The sequence below is a fragment of the Zerene cesonia genome, chromosome 9, assembly GCF_012273895.1.
Source record: "Zerene cesonia ecotype Mississippi chromosome 9, Zerene_cesonia_1.1, whole genome shotgun sequence".
Lineage (NCBI taxonomy): Eukaryota > Metazoa > Arthropoda > Insecta > Lepidoptera > Pieridae > Zerene > Zerene cesonia.
In genome coordinates, this window is record NC_052110.1 from 2,177,820 (window position 1) to 2,204,578 (window position 26,759).

General features: G+C 32.7%; 3 protein-coding genes and 1 non-coding gene across 4 annotated transcripts in view; 2 read left to right on the forward strand and 2 right to left on the reverse strand.

The window, feature by feature from the left end:
- The window catches only part of LOC119829201 (rho GTPase-activating protein 7), a 212,828-nt gene extending 203,799 nt beyond the window's left edge, over positions 1–9,029 (reverse strand). The window contains exon 1 of the mRNA XM_038351603.1: positions 8,887–9,029. Within this exon, the coding sequence (XP_038207531.1) occupies positions 8,887–9,025 (139 nt within the window). The 5' untranslated portion in view covers positions 9,026–9,029. The remainder of the gene's footprint in view (positions 1–8,886) is intronic.
- On the forward strand, positions 8,753–8,825 carry Trnak-cuu. The gene has a single exon. It is a non-coding gene; the product is annotated as a tRNA-Lys (tRNA).
- A 14,076-nt stretch (positions 9,030–23,105) lies between the features above and the next one.
- On the forward strand, positions 23,106–24,653 carry LOC119829143. The gene has a single exon (XM_038351543.1). It carries the CDS (start codon positions 23,106–23,108, stop codon positions 24,651–24,653), a length of 1,548 nt encoding a protein of 515 aa, XP_038207471.1.
- Positions 24,654–25,431: 778 nt separating this feature from the next.
- The window catches only part of LOC119829144 (rho guanine nucleotide exchange factor 17), a 99,825-nt gene continuing 98,497 nt past the window's right edge, over positions 25,432–26,759 (reverse strand). Inside the window, exons 22-23 of the mRNA XM_038351544.1 lie at positions 26,630–26,709; positions 25,432–26,529 (exon numbers count right to left, since the gene is read on the reverse strand). Coding sequence (XP_038207472.1) covers positions 26,243–26,529; positions 26,630–26,709 — 367 coding nt within the window. The 3' untranslated portion in view covers positions 25,432–26,242. The remainder of the gene's footprint in view (positions 26,530–26,629; positions 26,710–26,759) is intronic.

Genomic DNA, 26,759 nt, shown 5'->3' on the forward strand with positions numbered 1-26,759 from the left:
TTGGTTTTAATTGAAAAACTTGTAATGAATAGAAAATAGAAAATCATGAGGCGGGATTCGAACCCGCGTCTTTTTGCCAAACGCCTAGCTTCTTCTGATCCGGCCTCAGTAAACGAATTAATTTTTATTGTTAGCTGGATGAAATTTGAATCATAAAAAAGAGGAGTTAGAAGGAGAGGAGTTTAGGGTTACAAATTCCTATATTTTTCGCACATTCCAATTTATTGAAATGAGAAATAAGTAATAAATTGGCAGTAAAGCCGTCATTTTATTATTGTATAAATTTAACAATTCAGCTAATCAAATATTAAAAGGTACACTGTTGAGAAAAACACTGCACAAAAATCTATCAACTTTTAGCATTCAGTGTGAATTAAAACAAACCTTTTCCCTACGAATAAGAAGAGTATTTGTTATTCGTAGCCTTTTCCTTAGAAAAAATGATCCTTAAGAACTACATTTCGCATTTATATTTCTACGAGTAGGTACTGTAAATACTAAATTTCTATATGCAATTAACGACCAACGCGTACAACGATTCCTTATAATGAATCATATTCATAAGTCAGCGATATCACCTTACGCTTTTAAAATTTAATTAAATATGTAACTTCATCCGTTGAATGTGTCATCAAGTCTACATTGTAAGTCAGCGAATTTAAATAAATTAATAAATATTTTAATGTCCTTTTAAAAGCGTTTATTTTTTATTCAGAAACAAGTTAAATTGAATGACTTGAATTTCGATTCTTAGTGAACAAATACATTTATCTAATCAGTCACTCCCATACTTCATTCACGCCAAAACTGCTGAACCGACTTAAAAAAATTTTTCACTATTGTAAAGCTTCAACTTCACTGTGACAGAGGCTGTATGCGAACAGCTAGTAAATAATACATTGCATTGATTATATATAATATAGTACGTTAACTACACGTATCTTTCATCGAAAATTTCACTCAAAACTTGAACAAAATTACCGCTCCCTGACTATGAAATAAAAATTTCACTTAATACATTTATCATTCTACGAGCCTATAATTTTGTATGACAATACGCTCCCCTCAAAGAAGACAAGTGTAATAATAGATACATATTTAACTAGATGCCGCATGCTTGTAATTTAAATAAACCATGTGCTCCTAACAGTGAAGTACAAGTCTCTCCAGATACGAAAACTTGCAAGCGTTTAATTAGTTCTTGTTTTTACAAAATTCAGATCTATCATCGATCGATCTATCATCTTGTATGGATCACACTGGAGTTCCCTATTTTCAAAAAGGATAAAATGTAGTTTTAGTTAACAAATAGCTAACGATATTACCGTATCGCTATCTGATCCAATCATAACTGTCGCAATATATTCCCATACTAGGAAGTTTCGGTTCCTGCAGCGGTGAATTGTTCTATAATAGCCAGAATTCACATTACAGCGTAATAATGTCGCCCGTTAGATAAGTCTGAACTACGACCTCATTTGCGATTATGCGCTCAGCGCCTAATACGAGCACGGAAATTGACACGGCCGGTGGGTACACTTCATATCCAGTTCGATCTATGGTCGGTGGGTGTAATCTACAAACGACAGGCGACATGAGGGACGCATAACTATTACCATACAATGCGTTCTGGTCATCAATGGTGTCCATTGTTTTAGACCAGGGTCGGGATTGTTCTATGGGAGTGGCTTTTGAAGTGAAATTTTGACGCGATTTGAAAATAGAAACGATATCCAGTAAATGTTTTTCGTGTGTTGTGTAAGATGCTTTTTGCTTTTCGCCACAGCGCCTCAAGTACCGGAGGCTTCGTCGTTCAGGAATACTTAAACATTCTGATGGTCTATACAAAACGATCTTTTTGTTTTAGATTTTATAATATATGAATTTTTTGGGTAGTTATAATAAGCTTAAAAACTTGAATATTTTCTCTTTAATAGTAACTCAGTAGATACACATAAAGAAATATTGAATACGCATAACTCTATCTTCCAAGACATAATCCTAATTATAATATGAATTTCCCATTTACGTTTCAAGGTAATGCAAATATCCGATTCTCGTGGATTGAGACAGAATTATAAGCTATTTTGATAAACAAATTGCCTACTCCTTGTAAGATAATAATTACTCTTCGCAAGAGATTTAGAATTAATTTATAGGACGGAAAATCAGCAAAATCTCAGAAAAAACTGGGAAAGGGACACAGAAAGCTAATCGGGTTTCCAATTAGCTTTCTGTATCCTATTATACGGAAACATTTTTTCAGTCCCCACCGGGAATTGTACCCAGTACCCCTCGATTCTACCATTGTACTAAGAAAGAGGTCCTCTACTCTACCATCAGGTAAATCACTGAGTCCTTAATTAAGATAAGTAGTTTTTGGTTTGTAATTGTTTTCCATCATATTTAACTAGTCGACGTGTATAAGGATTCTTTTTTAATGAACACTTCAGCAGACAATTTAAGTGCCTCTTGGTCTTTTGGTAAAAACTTAAAGCAATCGAATTTAAACGTCATACAATATTGAATCATGTGAATATTATTGAATTTCAAGTTTTGAATAATTGATATTAGGAATTAATTAATTTAACATGTAAAAAAAGACAATGATTTAAAAGATTTCAGCTATAAACTTTTGTTCACCGTTCCCAAGGCTGCCAGTTTTCAATTATTATAAGCTGTATATTTCTTAGGCAGCTGCCACAGAAAATATGGTCACCACATTTAAATAAATAGGTCCTTCACCTCGACCTGTGTTTATCCACAAATGTTCGCTCCACTCGTTATTATTTCATGTTGAGATCCACAGTGAAACAGCTGACATACACACACTACTAGGCTATGAGGCTACGTCGTCATAACGTTCCATCAAAAAATAAATATTCACCCGTCAATGATTATAATTACTAATCTTTAAACTTTAATCCTCGATCTAAGGTTGCCTGGAGGAGATCGCTATCTTAGCGATAAGGCCGCCTATTTGCACGTAATTGTGTCATGTGTTTGTGCCCTCTTTGTATTAGTCCTTTTGTATTGGTGCAAATAAAGAGTTATCTATCTATCTATAATTTTGAGTATTTTTAAATCAATTTCAATTATTTCGTTGTTTTGGGGTGTAAAGCATACATTTCTTTCTTCTCTTTATTCATGGAAGAAATATAAATTTAAATGATAATAAATGTCATGCACCACCGTGACAAACAATATTAACCTAACCTAAACCAGTCTTTGATTATAGCGAGCTTTTTTGAAACTATTCCAACAATAACTATTTACGGGATCATTTGGTTCGCGATTAATTTTCTTATACCATACTAAGTAATAATCGTAATATAAATCTGAAGAGTTTGTATAAACGACCCAAGTATTACAGCCTACATATAAACAACGAAAGAAGTTATAATGATATACATGTTTGTTGCTAATACCTTAAAAAGTTTCTTTTTGCATTTATACGCATAAAAATACTTCGAAAGAGCTTATTATAAGTACTATAAGAGCTATTTTGGCTACTTAAAAAAACAAAAACAAAACTCAACGTCGCTCATTAAAATTTGAAAATAGGTTAAATACTTCACATCCTACTTATGTTATCATTTCGTTGCAATCATTTTGAAATTAACTCTAATGTGAATGGCGATGCCATGCGGGTGGGTAATGGCATTTTAAATTATTTTATACAACTTTGAAATAAATTCGTAGATGTCATAAGAAAGTTTGATTTTGAGGAAGACATTGCTATCTGCATATTTTATACGTAGGAGTATTATAGGACACTGTTTAAAAATATTTCTAAATGACATATAACAGTAAAAATAATAATTAAAAAGGAAGTATATATAATAATTTCGCTGCAGACCTGGCTCCACCCGGGCATTAATAAGCTAGTTGAATGAAACTGCTCACGATGTGCAAATTTTATTAAAATCGGTTAAGTAGTTAAAGAGTACATCGCGGACTATAAACATAAAATTACGTTTCACGTTGTTGGTATACAAATATAAATTTTAAGATAATATCAATACGCTATCTAGTAACGACTAGACCCACGAATCAGTAGGTAATTAATTAGTCAGCTAACATAATAATAGTATCGGAATATCACATGGGAAGACTGAGGAACGTGTAAGCGTTGACCTGTAAATAGATCCTGTATTATACCTACCATCAAACACAACCAGGCTCATAAAGCACTAAATAAAAACACGTCTAGACAAACCGAATTTGTTATACGTGGAATGTTTATTAAAATCAACAATTAAATCGTAAATACTGTAATCCTAGTTTAAATATTTTCTCTTTTTTTGGATAACTTAATAGGGTTAAGTGGGACGTACATTGACGATAGTGGTTTCATTTCAGAATCATTTAGTAGGTAGGAATATTTTCATTCATTTTGAAAGTAACACGTGCAACCATACAACCTTATTACTTTTCTCAAATGAACTCATTTCAAGTCCTCATCCATGACTTCATGTATTTTTAATAACAAAAAAATTAATAATTGGGATTGCATGTTACAGTTTTCATTTCTTTCATTTTATACGGGCAATGTTGTTTATCCGCGTATCACTGCATTTTTTCAACAGGCGCTCAAATTTATTGGTACAAAGTATTGATATTATATTCGGATGCAATCGGCACAATTTGGCTCACTGCCATATCAGTTTTATGTTTACGATCATTTTATACCCACGAGGACCGATCATCCCATAATAATATTGCATAATGACACAAAATAGAAAGTGAAGAGTGAATCATTGGGGTCAAAAACCAGGGGACGGGGACCTTGAAATTTATGTGTTACGGATGACTTAGAATTGTTTTATTTAGAAGTGTGGTTAAATTTTATTGTTTCTCACGTTTCATTATAAAAAAATAGCAAGTGTTATCTTATTTGTATGGCGATTAAGCTGTTTAAATTTGTTAAAATTGTAACACATTAAATATAGATTTAATAGGATTCAGTAACGTTATTTTGTGCAGAGCACTAGAGTAACAGAAGCCCTACATTATTTATATACTTAAAAAAATATGGAAATATTCGTTTAACCTGTTACCTGCATCTGATATCATGTTGATACATATATCATGTTTAATTTTGCTCCTACTCATTTAATTTTCGTGAATGGAGCTTGCGTGGGTTACAAATCTTTGTAATCGACATACAAATAACATGTAGGTGAAACAAAGTTTCATTCATAAATTTAAATCACTAAATATGTCAAAGAAAGTCGTGTTAGTTACACCACTCATAAGTCAAGAGCGGTTAAACAGAGAGGAAATAAATAAGAATCACAGTTGTAGAGGGTTGACGGTGTATAAAAATATTTGAAATTAAAATCTATACTTTAAGCGGATTAAAAAACAACAAACATTTCTATTTATCAGTTCGGAAAGCAGCATCTTCCAATGAAACTCGGTAATACTTTTACATTCGTTTTGATTGCTTTTTCAACGTCCAAACACCACTAATAAAATAACTCTAACCGAAATTCCGCTCTTCAATAAATCTCAACAGCACAGTGAATTATGACCAATAAAATAAATACGATTAAAATTGAGAGATTTAGAGACATTGCTATTTTACACCGTCGGCGTCGTTTATTGTTTCAAAGAAACTTTTCAGTGGAATACAAACAGTTTGAGGATGTTATACAACCGTTAAAATTTATTGCTTCCGATGTTATATTAGATTCTTTTTGTATAAAACGTGTTGTTGGAGTAAATATTGTTGACAAACGAATTACATGCTGCTCATAATATTATGGTGAAAGGAAAATTTAAGGAATGATTCATGGTGTATAATATTTTAAAATTCGATGTAATTTATTCGTTTCGTCATAACAATTGTTTAATATACATCAGTCTTTTCATGTAAGATTTATATACATTGAACAATAAAATGTATTTAATTTCATAAATATTGAAGTAGAAAAATCATAATTATTAACGTCTTAAATAAGAACTATGATTTACATAATTAAAGGTAAATAATTATAAACAGTAATACATCCAATAAACAAATTCATTCATCCAATACCTTATTACCGTAGTACCGCCAAATTGTACAGTAGATATTGTTTATTGGTTTATGTTAACTGTATGTGTATTGTACAATAAAGTGTAAATAAATAAATAAATAAATAAATAAATACCGTGCCTATTGTTGTTTATCCACATTTTATATTATTTGTTCTCATACCAGCAACAGAAAAACATCATCTCTAAATTATTTCAACTCGCTTTACGGTTCATGAGAAAGAGCTTGATGACAGACAGACAGACGAGACACACAAAAGCGAAGTCTTAGTAATAGGGTCCCATATTACACTTTGGGTATGAACAATAAATGTCACATTAATAAAAACTTCAAAGGGCGATATGAGGCAGCGACCTTTACCTCTAAAGGTACCTAATATGGAGAAATAAACGGGGAATTTGAGATGACCGTCATATTTCGACTACAATCAAATAACAAAAGTCGAAACGACATCGTTTTTCAAGAAATGTCCTTTTTACGAGACATCTCGGTAAGTACTACATTTATTGCTTTCTTTATCTATAACTGGATACAGGGCTGGCAATATTAGTTTATAAATAACTTTATAGTAATTTCACGGAATAAGATAAAAAAAATAAGTAGGTAAATGAAATAAATTAATGGGGTATTAAATAATATGCGACTTCAATTCATCGTTTTTTTATGCAGTTACCGGCAGGGGTGCGTCGCCTGATGGCACTTCCACCGCCAAAAACATATTTTGCAGACGCGTAAAGTTATTTGCAATGGCGTAAGCTCTCTTTAGATTGCTGAATTTAAAAGGTGGGATAAAGAATGGATTGATGTTTCCTCATCAGTATTTTCTTTATCTAAAGGGAAGGCTGCGTAGGGTGAAGGAAAGGATTCGGGACGTCTAGGAAGGGGAGGGGAAAGGATAGTCCCCACCCCTCCCTCAAAGAACGAAACACGGTAGTTTTTTTTTTTATAGTGGGGAAATCTTGCATAGATACCCACGGCCCCCGGGGATGGAGCCGTGGGTTATGTCGTATTCTTACCGACCAAAACCCCACTGTAAACACGGTAGCTACTATTTCACGCCTATCTTCTGATCAGGGTGTGGTGCCTCCCCCGGTGCGAGCTGGTCCAATTCGTGCCGAAGAGTACTCGACTCCCACATTCAAAATAAATACACAATTTCTTCTAACACAACCCTATTTTATTTACCACAGGCAGTTTGCTAAACATTTGTTTACTGTCAGTATTTTCTGCGATCTATTAAAATGATAACGACTGAATGCCACAAAACTGCAAGAACATTTTATTATATTTGCTGTCCTATTGTTTACATCATAATTTGCTTCGCTTAACTGATTTTTGATATGTTTATGAATCAATCGGCTATTCAATCGAAAAACGTAACATAAACACACATAAATCAGTAACAATATCTAAGATAACTCATAAGCCTCTAATTTAATTTATAATAATTAACACACAGAAGTCAGAATACTGTCCGGCTCTTTAGTTGCTGACAAATAAATTATGCAATCTGTAATAAGTATTCCAATCACGCGGAGCTTATAGCATTATAAACTATGAAGTTATGAATAATGTACAGAGGAATGATGGGAACCGTGCTTTATACTTAATGAGAGACTTTAGGTTTCAATCTTAGTCTACAAACTTAGTATGAATGCTTAGAGCTTAAAACTCTGGCCTTTTGATAGATTTTTGCTATAGCATGATGCTATTATAATTTGTATTATTTTTCGTTGATTAATAATTTACTGAAGGTTCTTTTGTTTCTTTGAATGCGAAAATCACAGAAAATACTAGCTAGCATAAATTTTTATAGTAAATAGACCATTTATTATGGAAGGCACGGACGGTTTTACTTAGTCCCCGGACGCAACTGCAATAAACAAATTATCCTACTAATATAATAAACTCGAAAGTTTGTAAGCACGGATGGAGTTATGGATGTATGGATGTTTGTAACTATATCACACAACACAGCTAATCGTATCTGTATGAAATATGGTATAGATAGAAGTATGGATTTCTACCCGGGCGACGCCACGGGTTACAGCTAGTTATAATATATAACAATAATTGTGTATTTTTTTTAATGGTTTCTATAAACTAGTACAAACCAAATAAGTTTATCCATCTAAGTGCGTTGGTAGCACCAGTATGTGTATGAAAATATTTATATCTTATCTTTAAACAAGTAATTAATAAGGCTGACATAGAAAAATGTGAACTTTAAAGGTTCGTTGAATGTGTAAATCGTTTTAGGAAATACCAACCTACTCATCTGTCAATTATGTATACAGCATATTTTCAAACAAATTTAATTTATATAATGTTTTTAACAGTATGCTATTTAAATTTTATTTACGTAATATATTTTATTTAATAGAAGACTACGGTAATGTATGTATTTGTATATGTTTACAAACTGTTTGAAGATAGCATAAAAGTAAACCATGGGTCTTATAAATATAAATTTATTTACATAGCTATTTATAGCTACTTATTATGGTATTCAGCTCAGTTCTTCAAAAATGTAAATAGAAGTGCCATATTATATCCGGATTATATTTAGAATTATATAAACATTGCAGTAAAATAAATATTGACAATATGATCATTATTATAACAAAACGTTATCTTCATAATATAATAGAACATTGAGTCCCATAATTAAGACGATAACTATACAACTATTTCGAAATGCTTTCACAAGCCCGGCTAGCTCAGTCGGTAGAGCATGAGACTCTTAATCTCAGGGTCGTGGGTTCGAGCCCCACGTTGGGCGAAAATGTTTTTTATTCTTAATGTAATTTATTTCTTATTTCTTGTGATTTATTAATAATTACCTGCAATTTTCCTTTCCCTCATCTTCCGCCACAGCTGTTCAGCTTTTCGCATCGGCCAATTCTCGATTTTCGCGCTAAAACTTCTAAAGAACTTGTATTCTTTGAAATGTGACATTCTTCTTTCCATCTTGCTCGGCATTGGACCCGGTGGTGGCGATGGAGCCTTTTGTTCACCGGACGGCGACGCCATTTTGATTATTTTTTGTTTTGTTTTTTTTTCTATGCAACTTTTGCGCAATTTAAATTCGGATTCTTAAGTGGTCCCATTTATCATAGGGGCATATCGTTTCAAATATTTTATTTTGCATTTAATACTTTTTTACTAATAGGCATGCATAAAACTATAACATTTCTTAATTCATTAGGTAAATAAATAATTATTATCTTATAATACTGATCTTGAAATATCTTTAAATATTTTTTAAATTTTAAATATTATACGAGAAAAATAATTTTAATGTAAATATCTCTTAGTTAAAATATTGTTTCTTTTGGTGCACTAATTAACCTGAAAAGAAAAAAAAAACAAATCATTAATTTAAAATTAATTCATTAAACATACTACAATAGAATATAGGATAAAATACAATAATTTTTATTTTATTTTTATGTTCAAGATAATCTCCAAAAAGTTAAGAGTACTTTTGATGGAAATGAAAGTCGTATAATAGCTCAAGGTATAGGAAATAATCAAGGCTTTCTCAGAATATTTCGGTACGCAACACGAATTGCGATTCAACAACGTTTTTTTTTTTAATTTTTGTTATTCATTATAGCTGCATAATTATAATTCATTTTTATTCACACGTAAGCCTTATTATTTTTTCAATGAAATCACAGATAATATATTATTTAATTTATGGAAAAATTAATGTTATGTCAAAAAAAAAATTATTGCAGATTGTGTGTCCCTAGCGTCCTAATAATTATAGGTACTTATGTCCTTTGACATAAGTACCTATTATAAATGCGAAAGTGTGTTTGTTTGTTTTTTTATTATATCGCAACGGAGTGAATTAGGAATATGGATCATAACTATGATTTTGTGACTGTCTTCAAACATAGTGTTATAGGCTCATAAATTATTAATTATAATTAAACATATTTTAATGTACAATATATTCAGGCGAGTTATAAACTTGAAATAAAATTTGAAAACTAGTAGATGAAAAAAGATATCCGTTAATCTTTAACTAAACATCGCTTGGTCAGCACTATTTTATCAGGCGAAATAAATAATCTTTCTATACATTTTTCTGCAATCGAAACAAAAATTAGGATATAATTACGCTTAGAGTCAGGAAGCAATTTAGTGGATAATTATTAACAGCCGCTAATAACATCTAATATTAAGTATGGTATTATAGTTGGGCCTATGTAACCCAAAAAACTGCGAAATGTCAAACGTTGAAGACATCTCGAGACGAAAGTCTTAATTGACACTTTGTGACCTTTTCCTCTCTCAAATGTTTACTCATGTGACGCGAAGAGAAATGGCACCAAGTACTTGGAATTCTTTAGTTGTCGTTACAGCCTATTTTCATTGGCATAATCATATCACAGTATTTCCTTGTGTTTGATTTTACGCGAGTATTTAGAAATTAAAGAATTTTTAAACCTCTCTGATTCTCCCCGTGACCACGTTCACTGTAAAGTGTTCGAAACGTCGGGTTAATAATATAATAAATCACGTTTAAAATGCGTTTAAAAGTCGTTAATTTCTAAATAATCATATCATTTTTGATTGTCATGTGAGTATTGATGTATGAATGCATTTGCTTTTATTAAACAAAATTGATGTGAACCTAATTAAATAAAATACTTTAAACCATAACCATATCGTAAACCAATGCAAATTTTTTAAATCCATTAATGAGACGAAAAGATTATATAAACTTTAGCCATTAATATAATATTAATGTAACTGTACATTGTTACAATTATTATAAAATTATTCCATATTTAACCAAGCAGACATGCAGACGACGGAAATTGACCTTGTTTTATACTATGTAGTGATGATTGATTTTTATCATATATTTTGAAGCCTATAAATATTTTTAAAATTTTAATCATTTGAATATAAACATCGTAAAATATTCATCCCATTTAGTACTATGATTAAACTTTTATAATTTCTACATTTAACTTGTGTCACACAACATTGAATCAAGACCATAAATTCTTGTGTTTAGAAGATTTTGTCAAGCTTAAACACAGCTATAAAAGGTATTATTGTATCATTATAAAACAATAATACCTTTTATACAAGCGAATAGTGAAAAAGGGAACCGATGTAAGCCTTCCCTCTTTGTTCTTATCTCACGTTCTTATGTATCTTTGAGACTAGAAATAAGTAGGGTATTTTTTGTTAATATGAAACGCTTTATTGACGAAGTGCTCTAGATTTTATTTAGTATATCGTTGAAGAATTGTGAAGTGTAAAGAAATGTAATGTTTTTTCTTGTGTTTGATTTTACGCGAGTATTATACATTTAGAAATTAAAAACTTTTTAACGGACTGACTGGGTCAGTCTCCCCGTGACCATACTCGCTGTAAAGTGTTCGAAACGTCGGGTTAATAATATAATGAATAAATCGCGTTTAAAATCCGTTCAAAAGTTTTTAATTTTTAAATGTAATGATATTTTATTATTTTACGCTCAAGGACCGAAATGCTTATTTAGTGAAAAACTTGAGCACAGCGCGTTGTCCTCACAGTAAAAAATATACATCACGGAATTCGTTTTATGTGCAGGCTATCAGTAAAAAAAAACTACTCCGAATTTAGCGCATTTTTTTTTTATGTCATAGCGGGCAGCTGAGCTGGTGGTTCGCCTGATGGTAAGCGATCACCACCGCCCATAAACATTCACAAAGCTAGTACCTCTGTGAATGCGCTGCCCGCTTTTATGGGGTAAGGGAAAAGGAAAGGATTAACGACTGGAAAGAAGGAATGGACTAGGACCGGTGAGGAAAAGGAAACGGGCCTCCGGCTCCCCCACTCACCGTACGAAACACAGTGGCATGCCACTATTTCACGCCGGTTTTCTGTGGGGAAGTGGTACTTCCCCGGTGCGAGCTGGCCCAATTCGCGCCGAAGCGTGCTCGACTCCCACAATGAAAATGCATGCGAAATGCATGCGAAGCCGCGAGCAAAAGCTAGTTGTCAATATAATTAATTCAGTCATTTGCTGTTATATAAATGTTTAAGACCTCAATATCAGTAATGCTACAATGTTGCATTAACTCCATCTAGTCGTAAGTGTAGTTAAACCTTACACTTTAATATTCATTAATGTGTATAAATTTTGTAACTCCATTACGTCTGAAGTTTTGATGGATGATCAGAAAATTGTTTAATCACATTGTATTAGTTGTTAAGCACTCAAATTACTGGGATTAATTCAATTAAACAATTAAGTTCTATCTCATATAGTTGCTATGTTGTGCGAAATAGAGGAATGGAGATATATGATTCTTTTAGTTTTATAAAGCTATTTCTACATATCATAGTGTCGACAACCATTTAAATGCATAAATTAATAAACGCTTTGTTGCCAAATACCAAATTAATTTAGAAATAAAAAACTTTTCAACGGATTTTAAACGCGATTTATTCATTATATTGTGGTATTGGGGTGACGTGGTCACGGGCAGACTTCCCCACCACGCTCGCTGTAAAGTGTTCGAAACGTCGGGTTAATAATATAATGAATAAATCACGTTTAAAATCCGTTGAAAAGTTTTTAATTTCTAAATGTATACTCGCGTAAAACCAAACACAAGAAAATACTACCAAATTAATTACAAACATGAGTCCATATATATGCATGATCTCAAACGAAATTGAATTAATTTTAATTCCATATACACCATCGTATCTCATAGAACAAAACAATATAACTATTTTAACAAAAAACTAAACTGCCTTCAAATTGTCAGGACTAGACCAAATTTAAATGAACCATAAGAAGTCAGCTGGTTTCACATCATCACAAAATCGGTTCAAGTAGTGAAAGTTCTGATTTAAAACACCCAAAAAACGGTTGAATTGATAACCTCATTTTTTTTGTCAGTTGATGTGTGCAAGCATGTTCCAGTGACATACACAGAGAGATTTCAGAGTATTTACGCAAAAAGATAAATAGCTTGTTTTATAAACCGCCTCCCACAAACTGCCCGTAGTATTTTGGGTATTCTGAAAAAATAGGTAATTGCGGATGGAATACCAATAATATACATATATATAGCGGAATTGGAACCTTGCAACGTGTAATAAATATAAACAAACAAAATAACACAACAACAACAAACTACACACTTTTACTTTTAAAAAATTAGTAAGGATTATTTTATTAGCGGTAAAGTATACATTTAAATTTTTCAGTACAATTGTACTTTTAAATAAAATGGTCGAAGAACTCATAAAACGGTTATGTAAAAAGAGTTTTTGCCTGTCTGGAATATTTTCTTTCAAACGAACCTTATCTTTCAAGAAGTTCGTAATTTATACATATCGTTTCATTTATTCAGAATAGCTGAATACCGTGAAAAGGCAAACGCAGACGTATATTTCATTCCTTTGTTTTAAATTCGTCTCGTATAAATTTTACATCGTTATATTTTTCACAAATCGAACACATATCTGAAAAGAATAATTTGAAATGTGATTTTTTATTCGGTTACATATAGGTTTTCTTTGTGTATTATATTGTACGTAATGATGTTTATAATTAATAAATTTGTTAATAAATTTGTGTATTGTATGAGAATATCTAAACCTACACTTTTTTTTATTGGAGAATTCTTGCATTGATACCCACGGCCCCCGGGGAAGGAACCGTGTTGTGTGATTCCTACCGACTAAAACCCCACTGTGTTCCGTCGAGGCGTTTTAGTGAAGGAGCCACGGGTGCTGGTTAGGTTTCGTCCCCCTACCTAAATGTACACCTAGTAAAGTATTATTACCTAATATTTAATTCGTGTTTATCTTACTACTTATTTATTGTCTTTTTATAAATGATATTTACTTGTAGATATCTAGATGGAAAGTTTAGTAGAAGGATTCTATAACAGGTTTCTTTCAGTGTCTTATTTTATATAGTAGTTATCCATTGAAGCCTCTAAATACCCTTACTATATACTTAATATTAAAAAATGGGCGTGTATGAGTTGATGATGTTGTTAGTTTATTTGTTTGTTTGACAGATGTACAGTGACGTACAGTACTTTTTAAAAAATAATGTTGATTGGAATTTCCTTAAAGTACCTCTGTCTTTCTGTTTTTCTGTCTTTCTTTTCATCACGCCTAAACCACGAAACGAATTTTGATGATATTTCATATAGATACAGATTTAATTTAGAAATGGAGATAGTTTGATACCGAGTACCTGTGTCCTCTACACAGGACAGTTTTTATACAGAAAATCGCACAAGAACGGACACTGCGGATAAAACCCCGAGAATGTATTTTTTCTCATACAACGCTGGACTATAAAGCTTGTATTATTTATATATTTCTCTATCTAGATATTAGCTTTCCTGTATGCTAAATACAGAATATGTTTAAAGCATATTTTAACTACAGAATTTTATAAGAATCTCAAATATTTCGTATTTCCAAGATTATTTAAAGATGAAATAAAAAGCTAGACAGCTTTTTGAACCACTCGTTCGTTCCGAAATCATTTATAAACACACTTCACTTAATTTTTTATTTATATTACACATAAAATTGTTTTGGTTATTATAATAGTGCGACTGCTCGCTGCCAAAATCGCTAAGTCGGCAATATTTCGCAAAAATCCAGCCTGTGCCATGAAACATTATCTTTGTTCCTGAACGAAGGTATGAAAGCTCTTAAGGTTGTACCAACTACTTCGTCGACTATTACTTTTAAAATGTTTTTTTTTCTGAAGATTAATAGAGATTCACTATAAAATGTCTATAATTTTTAAGCTAATGCAAATGAAACAAAATTTAAAATAATCCTTATAACAAGTATTATTAATATACCTATTGGTTAGGTATGTATTATTTTTTGCAGATGTGTTTTTTTATTTCATATCAAGACATTGACCTACATTTGTTATAAAACTGTAGCGTCATTAGATTTTTGTTTATGTATTGTAACATCGTGCCATGTTTATATAACGAATGAAGTATACGGCAAATAAATCACGTTTTATTAAATTATTCTCGAACGCCATAGAACACCGATTTTCCGTTTTAATTTTCAAAAAGTCCTTGATATACACATAGTAATACAATTCTAGAAAATAAGCTAAAAACCTAGATATGTATATTCCAGCACTCACCTCACTATACGTCTTTCAATATTTACAATTTCACTTATCACTATACACTAACTAACACCAATATGGGAAGAGCAATAAACGTAAGGGGAAGGAAAAGTTTCAGCGGCACTACGATTGTACATAAAGCGTGCGAAAAATAAACGTCCACCCTAGGCGCTTGAATCTACAGGTCTGAACGGTCGCATTGCCACAATTTTCCCGCGTTCAGAGCGACAGAGACACATGTGCAACACAGTGTGTTGAAGCGAGATGACTATCATTTTGCAATTGCGCAGAAAACGACAGGATCACCTAGAACGTCATTGAATCTATAATTGTGTGAAAAATCGTGTTAAAATTCTATTTCCATTAAAATAACCAAACGTGTATAAAGTTATGTAATATCAAAATTCATTTTATATACATAAGATCTAAATTAGTCTTTGAGATTTATGAATTTTCCAGTCGACCTTAATCGAGTGCAGGTTGCTCTCATATTTGTTTAATATTTCATCGTTTACTTCAAAAATTTATGATATTCGACTATTGAGAACGTAACTATGCAATTTACTAGAAATTAAAGCACATTGATTAAACACGTAGTAAAAAATTGTAATCTAATAATACTCTGTAAGCGTTTACTTCTAATATTTCGCATGCCATTAATATAGCCCGAATATTATAGATTGCTTTTTTTGCCTTTTTAATTTCAGGAAAGGATTCAATACTTTCACGTAATAAAAAACTAAACGTGAAACAAGCCTCGATTTATTACATTGCAATTTTATATTTGTTTCTTGAATCTTGCTGCATTAAAACCTATATAATATATGTATTGACCAAACAAACTTAAAGAGATTTAGAAATATTTTATTCCGGTAAAGAATACATGGTTTTGATTTAAAATGCAATTTTATTTTATTTGCACTAAAACACGTTTTCCACTATATAAACTTACGATTATTTCATAATTTAATAGTGTTTCTATTCTTAGACATTCGCATTAAAGTTTCGTAGAGGCCTTGTGTAGAGTCGCTACATTTTGTAGCAAATGTCTACGAGTTAGTGAATATTTTAAAAGAAAATAAACAAGAGGAAAAATGTATTTGTAAATAACTATGATGTGTTTAGCAAAAATATGACTAGCTTCGATCGATACTTCAAAAGTAAGAAAGTAATCTATCCTTATAATTATTATAATAATATAATATATAATATTATAAAGAACAAAGATTTGATTTTTTATTCGTTTGTAATGGATAATCTCATACTACTGGACCGATTTTTAAAATTCCTTCACCATTAGTAAGCTGCAATTTCGCTGAGTGATATAGGCTATATATACCACGAGCGAAGCCGGGGCGAACTGCTAGTATGAAAGTATAATTAAGATACATAGCACACATTAAACTCGTATCCGAGGTTCCATTTATCAGATCCCGCGAGAAGACAAATACAAAAGTCTGATCTGGTCTGTTTTCAATCTTGGTGAAAAGGATTTAAAATAATACACGTATTTATTTTATTCAGATGCCACTACACTTAACATAAGAAATAACTTGATTATCCACGACATCTACCAACCCACTTGGTGCGTGGTGGATGGAGTGCGAACACACCGCTGACGGTGGGCCGACGGTAATGTTGTTATGAAAAACATTTACAGACCTTAGTGTTTATGAGTAGAAAATTTGTTAAAAACGATTTTGTATTACAGGAACATGATGGTAATTTTCTGTGCTGTTTACTATTTATTCAAATGATTATTAATTTAAAATAATCGCGTAATTGTTAACGTAAATCGTTGCACCATTCGGCTATAATGAGCTTATATTTTATAACTCTCATCATGCTATAAAGCAGGCAAAGAAAACAAACGATTTGGGAAATACGTTTATATTTTATGAACAAATAACCAGCGCAATGCGATGTGTTCCGCCCCTGTAAACATTAGCGATGGATTCTCAGTCATAGAATCATTTATTGATAGATGTGTCTTATATTTGAGCGAATGACAATTAAATTTTAATAATCGCACTTCGCCCGGCTTCACGTGTGGTACATTTTCTCTCCATAACAACTTTTATTGTGCCTTAGCGTTAAAAAGAAATTGCCGAAATGCCCGATCATTTCCCTTCTCGAGCTTTACGCTTAGCGATTCATTTTTATTTATATAGATGTCAGCAACGTCCACTTACAATAAATGATAAATAATTTCAGGCTAAGAAATTTGCCTGCTTTGCTAATTTTAAGCATGTTGGTCTGAAACTCTCGTATGACTGAGAGAGAGACGCGGCACTGAGCAAGCATGTTCATTGATCATGATATCTGTATGTTTCGTGTGTGTCCTGAAAATTAAAGAATTATAAATTATCATTGCAACACCAATCGTTTTTTTTCCAAAAAAACTTGTATTATTTATAGGTAGGTATCTGATAAGCTTTAGAATATGCTATGAACACTAATAATTTACCAACTTGGTTAGAAAATAATACATTATGTGAATATATTTTAGTACAAAGAAGTAAGTTACTTTACACTTAAATGCAACACTACTCTAAAAAGTCAAAAGAGTTCAGTCTCTACGTCTGTATAATCTTTGCCGATCCCAACGCGGCCTCCGCCGTTTCTATATCACGATGCTATCAACACTTCAATTCCGACATATCAAAGGCGAGTTAAAAATACCACTTCCACTTTACACTATTCGTGGCGAATAACCGATCATTTCATATGTTATTCTAACGTTACGATTCGTCGGTAGATTTGTTGGAATTAATTTCGGATATATTCGCATTTACACATCTCGTAAATCGAAGCGTAGATATACATTTATATATTGGCAAATATTTAAATGTTGTTAGTATATTAAAAATATCAACTTTAGAAACGCTGAATATTTCATGTGATAAATTGACGCTTTAATACATTTTAATTAGAGCTCCTATTTAAAAAGTCTTTATGTAATATTAGGACTTCCCATCTATCATGTGTGTTTTATTTATGATATATTATTTCGAATTAAATAAATTTTTAGAAAATTAAAAAATGGACCATAAAATCTAGTTACATGAAAGCTGTAAGACAACAACACCAAATTAAAATTATTAAAACAACATAAAAATTAAATCTAAAAGTCTAAAACTTAAAAATTTAAAAAATAACCCTTTCTCAGTAATTATTCAATGTTCATGTTGTATTATTATCACAAAATTATCACTGTGAATATAAATAAGTTTTTCAAGTTATAAGGGATTATCAGCATAGAAGCTAAGCATTCAACAGCTAAAACTTATTCTTAGTATCAGACATGACACCTGTTGCAAGGTCGCTTGGTTTACGGGGCGGAAAGGCGCCCTATAGAAAATTTATTGCGCCTCCTAGAATGTAAAATAAGTTATTCTATTATATTTAATATAATATATCTCTTATTATAGTGTTATAAATTGAAATAGAAATGGCCCTGAATATTTTATACACTATCTTATTATAAACTTAGCGAAATGTAAACAGTTATCTGATTGAATAACGATATTTTTTTATCAATAACAGTTTACTAAAACTATCGCTCACTGCGATTTTTTTAACCACTGGTATGTTTTTGACTTCATTTTTATATTTTGAAAGAGTTAACACGGCTTATGATTGTGACATTTGCATTTATGTTTTTGAATATTTATTGTTAAAATTGTAGTGTAAATTTATGATTATGGAAATAATAAAATCAGTCAACTGTTACTCACCATAATTAGTCATTGAATTTAGGAACGTATTTTGTAAATGAACGGGTCATGTTTCAATTATTTTATGATTGTGATATAACTATTCAATTTTCTTTGATACCCCATAACTCTTTTTCAAACGTTGACCAGACATGACAAAATCTCTCTAACTTTAAAAGAGCTTATGTTCAATCAAAATGTTATACAAAACTCAATCATAAATAAACCTATAAATGTGCGACACGTTCAAAGTTGAAATGTAAAATGCTCGTAGCTCCCAGAACTATTTCCTTTTATACCAGTTCAGGAAAAGTTTACCGGGCGCGAAATGAAAACATGGACCGTCTCATTATTGTAGAAAACACAGCGGAACTGCGGGGAGCTTGAGGTGAAATGGATATTGTATAGTGAGAGAAAATAAATTTGTGTAGGACGGATTTTCTTTTTTTTATCTTATGTTTACATAATATATTTTTATATTTGAAATTAGACCTGTTGTCACACGCATTGAGATGATTATAATTATGACATTTCTTATTTTTCTGATATTTTGACTTCGGCATTTCTCATTTTTACGAAGTTGTCAATGCTCAAAATTCTTCAAAATACTGAAATTATTCCTTACACATTGGTGAAATAAACATATAATATTATATGTAAGAAATAAACTGTAAATGTTATGATTACTTATTTAATAATATGTAACTTATTTAATAATATTAAATGATTAACGTAAAAAATATCTTTCATATGTTCTAAGCATACATATTTCTCTTATTTTCTTGCAAATCAAGCTTTTATATAAAAAGTTTTTTAACTTTGTTTTAAAATTTTCATTTCATTTTTAATCCAAGCAGGGACTGTATTAACCAAACCAAAACTAAACATCAAAAATATGCTCTTAAATCTATTCCATTCTTGATTTATAAGTGGTGTGAAGGAAGATTACTTATTTCCACAACACAAACATGAGCAATTCTGTATTTAGAAAATTGACATATAATTTAGAACAATATCCAAATAGAAATATTTATACGCGCATAACCTCTAAACGAATTCAGCTAGGTTGATGAAAAAAACATTCACATACACATAAACGACTTGAGAAAGTCTGTATGAAAAAACATGTAAAAAAGTATTGAAAAAACATTTAGTTTTCGATGTTGAACTTTAATATGCTTTCTATTCTTAAAAAAATAATAATAACGACATTATGTATCGATGTTGTTCTATTCACCTAAACCTCCTCACGTACTCTCAGATTTAATCAAAGCAACAAACAAACGTCACGTTACCACTAACACGATGTTGAGATGTTAAGACGAATGTGCTTCGGCAATAAAAATATTATTTCTTTTTAGGTTTAACACCTGATGCCGATTTACTTCTTAGACTAGCTCGTCTGACTGACTGGTTATTCAATAGACCGAAATGCTTCTCCAAATTAATATAAAATATATTTTTCTGTAAATTAAGGCATAAAGCAAAAACTTTGTACCTTCTTTTGAAAATTGTGCGGACGAAGGAGTGTAAAATTTATGCACACGCACACACACACATATATTATGTTTATGCTAATACTTTTTAAATAATAAGCGATTGAATAAGCTATGGTGGCTCAGTGGTGAGAACCTCGGACTTCACAATCGATAATTTGGGGATCCAGACCGGGCGAGCGTACAGCAAATAAATTGGTTTTTCAATTCATCTGTACATGTGGATAACATTTCACTGCTTAAACGGCGAGGGGAAATATCGTGAGGAAACCAGTATGTCCAAGAATCAAACGACGACATGTGACATCTACCAACCCGCACTTGGCTAGCGTGGTGGATTATGGCCTGACCCCTCATAGGCGGCCTGTGTCCCAGCAGTGGGCTGATGATGATGATGATGATGACTTTTTAAAATCAATAGAAGAAAGAACATTTCATACACTACTCTGCGTTTGAATCACACTAAGTGTGGACTAACAAGGTTAACAAAAAATAAACGGGCCTCCTAAACATACTGAAGTTCCTATGTGTAGTTGGTGGCTGAAGGCATTCACAGCTCAACCATCTTGTTTCATATTTTCCCGATTTCCTTGGTCCGCCATCAAGTCTATTTAGAAGGACCACGTTGGCGTTTTCTTTGGGGGTTCCAGTGCGAAGCTTGTCTTACAATATGATCAGATTCTCTTCGTAGCGTGTGGGCAATCCAGTTCCATTTGCGGCGTTTGCTTTATTGGTCAATTGGGATCTCTTCACAGGGTTCCCGGAGCTGGTTACTTAACATATGTTTTTCGGTCCTTCCAAGACTCGCATGAATACAATCTGTTCACGTCGATTATTTATTTATTTTTTGTTCACTGGTGCGAGCTGGCACAATTCGTTCGATAACTTTTACTACTCCCATATTAAAAATACTCCATATTTTGCGTTTATTACTTACAGGATTGCTACTCTTTTATTTCCTCTTAAATAAACCTTTCATTTACGTTTACAACTTTATAGATCTTTGGGCAACAGAAATAGCATTTCAAATATAAACCAAATATATTTTTACACATGTCACAGGAATTGGTAAATAAAATAACATTGAACGTCCGAGGGTCTAATTTGAATAAAATAATACGGTTAAAATATATTCATGGGACTGCGACATTATTAATGCTATTCGCAAATATTGAGGGTTGGTCACAAATTAATAATTGTGACATTATACCAGTCTATTTGTTTTCAAATAATATTAACAATAGCACCAACTACAAGTATCAACAACTCAGAAGAAAAATTCACACTGAATTTGATAACTAATATATTTGAGGTTGATAACAAGCTAACGTTATTTTTCTTCTTAGGATCCTACGGCATCTTTCCTTGGCAGCTTCATTTGGCTCGAATTAAACCAGCACGCATTGGGGAGGGTACCTCTCCCCCCATAGGCGATCGGGGTGAAATGGGATGCCGTATATTCATGAGCTTTATACATACATTACTGATATCCCGTGTCCCTTAGTGGGATATGGGTGACCTGCCAGAAAAACACATCGTGACTCCCCATCGGGAATCGAACCCAGAACCCCTCGGTTCTTCGCTCACGCGTTAACGTTGAACCGAAAAGGCGGTCATTTTAATGAGCTACATACGTACATATTGTACAATATTAAACTGATTTTTTTATTTCTTCTTCGAGCATCCAAAAACCCAATAGCACATTAGCTAGAAATTTCGAATATTTGTGATGTATTAATTCAGGGACTTTATAGTTAATACTTGATCAAACTCGGTTCGCAACGCTTTGATCTTCGATTTTACGACTGAGTAAAAGGAAATATGCGTCACAACTTAATGTTCGGAATATTGTCAATAGATATAAAAATATCTGATACAATTTATGAAGTTGTGGCAAATATCTAGATAACATATTTCAAAAATATTGCAAGCACGTTATATAAAAAAATCCGTAGGTACCAGTTTTTCTTAAAACACAAAACGAACTTACCCTTATCAAGCCACAAGCAATTGGAATCGTACATTGTTTTAATTTAATAACGGTCGCAGTCCCAACGCATTACTAGCTGGAGGGAAAAAATAAAATTCGTAGCGACAGCCCTTGGGACTCCACCCACTTCGCACTTCCTTTATAAACGGCTGCACTCGCCATAGAACCTCCACAAGCAATCGAGATCTCGTGTAACACGAAATAAAAAATAATATGTTATGTTACATACGCACTGAGCCGTTGTCATATAAAGGTAAGTCTTATTATTACTCTTTAAATTCAATTGTAATTACTTATTGTCATGATCAACCGTCGTTCTTCTTATTCGGTTTCTACGAAGAGATATGCTAAGAATAGTTCAGAACACTTTTTACTTATGTCAAACAAAGCTTGTCTTTTTTATTAAAAATTCAAAAGTAATTTATACCATGTAACAAATCCCTTAGGCCTTATCCATATTAATGTAATAAATTCGAAAGTCGCTCTGTCTGTGTCGCTGTTTCTTTTTCTCGCCTGAACTACTGAACCAATGTACGAGCGAAGACACGTTCGGAAAGCTAATACGGTATAAATATGGCCTGACTGTTATCTATTCGAAATTTCAAGTTTTTAATAGAGATAGTGGAAGGGACTTAAAAATTATATCTAGAATGTTAATATTCAAATTGTCCATAATTTTGACAAGTTGTTATTTTTTCCATTTCAGATAACCATGCGTAGAAAGCTTTTCGTGCTTCTGGTTTTGCTCCTCGCCTCAAACAACATTGCTTACGGCAAAAATGGCAATAAAACTAAAACAGAGAATTCCAATAAGAATCGTAATAAATTAAGTAACAAAGCAATTGATAGATTTAAACGATCTTCCAACAATCACCCGTTTTCTCACTTACCTAACGATGACGACATAACCTCGTATAATAAGTTAAAACTTATGAACGGGATGATTAATTCAGACAGAATTGAAGAAGATATACCCTTTTGGGGCTCCAGGGGCAGGAGAGAGAGTTCCTCTACAGAGCACTTACAAGAAAGATTCAAACCTAAGGAAAATTACTATCCCGACTGTAATGGAATGTGTTTCCCATTTAATTCGGACGAGCGGAACGAGGTTCCATTTTGGGGTAATCGCGGCCGACGTGATTTTAATTCTCAAAGCGGTGAAAGTAGTTTATGGGATGAAAGATTTAGACGACAGGATGATGATGATGACAATCCTTTTTGGGGTAGTCGCGGTAGAAGGGATGAGGATATACCGTTCTGGGGTAGCAGAGGTAGGCGTGAGAACTCTTTGGATTCAAAACAATATCTATCATCATCAAAATCTCCGGATGTAGAAGATGATGATGATGAGGAAATGCCATTTTGGGGAAATCGAGGACGAAGAAGGATGAATAAAGAAAAGGGTCACAGCCAGGATGTCCCAGAACCTTTTTGGGGCAGCCGCGGAAAGAAAGGAAAAAATAAGTTTCAGAAAACAGACGAAGAACAAATACCATTCTGGGGTAATCGCGGTAGACGAAAGAACGAGCTTGGTGGTTATGTAATGAAAGGTTATGATTATGACGACTTGGACAGTATGTCAAAAATGAAAAGAAAAGAATTGTCATCTTCGTTTTGGGCGAACAGAGGCAGACAGAGCAGATTAAACAATCTCTTCAGCGGAGTTATACGTAGTCGAATGCAGAACCTGCCGACAACAAATGACCTCAATAAAGAGGTCAGCAAGGGTTTTCATATTAAGCCATCTGAACAAAACACCGTACACGACGACAGAATTTATGCGGAAGAGCCACATTATATATTGATTGAACGTAGTAGCCGTGCTTCTGTTGAAGATGATCCATACATTATTACTAGAGGCAAAAAATACAGTAATTTTCATATACCAAAAGCAGTCAGGGATCGACGTGGAGCAATCGACGATATCTTCAAGTCAGTGCAAAATGATCCTTATTACATAGCAAGAGGAAAAAAGGACTCATTTGTTAAGCTTGGTAACACAATCATGTCAATGGAATCTTTAAATAGAGATAGAGAAGCGCTGTGTACTTTAATCAATTCTCTATTATCAAAAGCTGAAGGACATAAAATTAAGAGAGAAGTTGATGATTCTGAAAGAGAGAGGCGTACTATTTTAAAAAAGCTTGCAGCACAACTTCAGCAGGATCCTTACTTCGTTAGTAGAGGGAAAAAAGATGCAATTGATAATGAAAAAAAGATCAAAGGATTCGTCGAACAAGTAATTGAAATGTGTTATTAAATAGATTGTAATATTTATTATAAGAATCTACATACAGAAGACGCAGCGTTAAGTTTTGTGATCAATTAAATGTAACTGGTGCAATTATAACGTATTTCATTTGAATTGTTGTTTCTATTCCTTATAAATACCTTCAGGTGCTTCAAAAAAAAATATTCTTATTATATTTTACACTTTGTATTGGATAATATGTTTTCAATTACCTACTTACTATTTAGAAAAAAAAATTGTTGAAAGTAATTATTAGTCATTTCAGATATCATAGAAATAAATACATAAATAAACACAGATACTCAAAGAGAGCCGATAAACTGTAGAATAAAACAAATAAAATAGTAAAACCGACTTATTAATGCTGCTCAGTTCAACATTTCTTCCTTTTTTTTAAAACGAAACTAAATTATGTACTTCTATTTATAAGAAAATAGCGATCCACCCCTTCTAAGCTGTATACATATTGCATATGCCGTGCACGTTGACGTGTTATTTTGATGTATAAGCAGTATAAAGTATATTATTGTTCATTAAAATTCATTCAGCAGTTTTTACGTGAAAGAGTAACAAACACACATCCATCCGTTAATAATATTATTAGTATGTTACACAGTAGTACAAAAGATGACACTGCTTTAAGCTTTCGAATGGTGAAAGAATTTCAAAAATCGTTCGTCATTCTTTTGAAAAAGAATAATACAAAAACACAACTTTTTCCTTTTTATTGGTTAAGATAAGAAAAATGATTTTCAAGTAAATCGGGTAACAAACAAAAACAAAAACGTTAGTGCAACTTTCTTTATTCATCATAAATATACCTACATTTTCAAATCTTTACAATTCCGTTTGCTCTCAAAATAATTTTGCGGTAGGTAACATTCAGTTGAATTCGGTTTGAGCAATCAAATTCCATAGAAGTTTAAACATTTAAGGTACATAGACTGTTTAACTATCGAGAGATCTATTGTTAAGTCATTAAATACATTGAAATGGCTTAGAACTAATCCAGACAGACACTTATATGCACTAATGATAATTTCGAATTCTACATTGATGATATCTACATTTCAACATGGGCGCTATCGTTTAGGATCGGTATAGGTCTGGGTATTGGTACGGGTATGGGTATAGGTATAGACATAGGTACAGTTTACAGATATTACAATTTTCACTAATGAAAACCGTCACATTAATTTACACGATACTTCGACAACAGCAATATGATTGCAGACATTTAAAACCGTTTGATATGAATAGGTACATGTAAATGATTCTAAAACACCGTAAATATATCATTTGGCCTCAACCAATATCTATAATTTTAATACTGCACAATGTTAGGATAAAATTGTTTGATATTTAGACACTGATATAATCGACATTTAATGTCCTAACTTACGTTAATAATCTCGATCCACTATCACCCTCGCGAGCAAACATTTTAAAATATAACATTAAAAAGCTGGACAATTCAGTTTAACAGAACGTAATACAATTAGGCTCTTTAAATTTGTCGCACGACGCAGCAACGCAAATCGAAAATACTCGGCCGAAGCGATTCGGCGAACTTAGACCCTGTGCTAGGAAAAATCCCTTCAGACCCTCCATAGGAGAAGATGGTTGGTGGAATCTTCTCGACCGGCGTCTTCTGACATTGTGGAACTTCTGAAGTCTTCGTAACCGTCGCCTCCGGAAATGATCAAGGTTTCCATGTTGTTCTTCGTGGTGTCAGCTTGCTTCTGAAGTTTTTCAGCGTTAGTGGAGCGCCGGCTGAGCCCCTTGGTTTTCAAGGTTTGCGCCGGCTTCGTCGATGGCTTGTGGGGGACTGGGTTTTCGACGATAGTCAGGAACCGCACGTGCCCAGTGTGTCCGTATGGGATGCCTAAAATGTCAAGTTTGGAATTGTTAGACATAAAAACAGACATACTAGTAAACTAAAAGAATGAGTTTAGGGAATGGTTGAATGGAAAAAAGGCACACACAGTGCGTTGCACTGCCCACATAAAGCATGATGCCGTCCTCGCAGGAAGCCACGGTGCCCACCCACAGCGTGTCGCGGTGCCCCGCAGTGGGGCCGCTGACGTGCGCTAGTTACCAGTGAGGTGCGGCGGC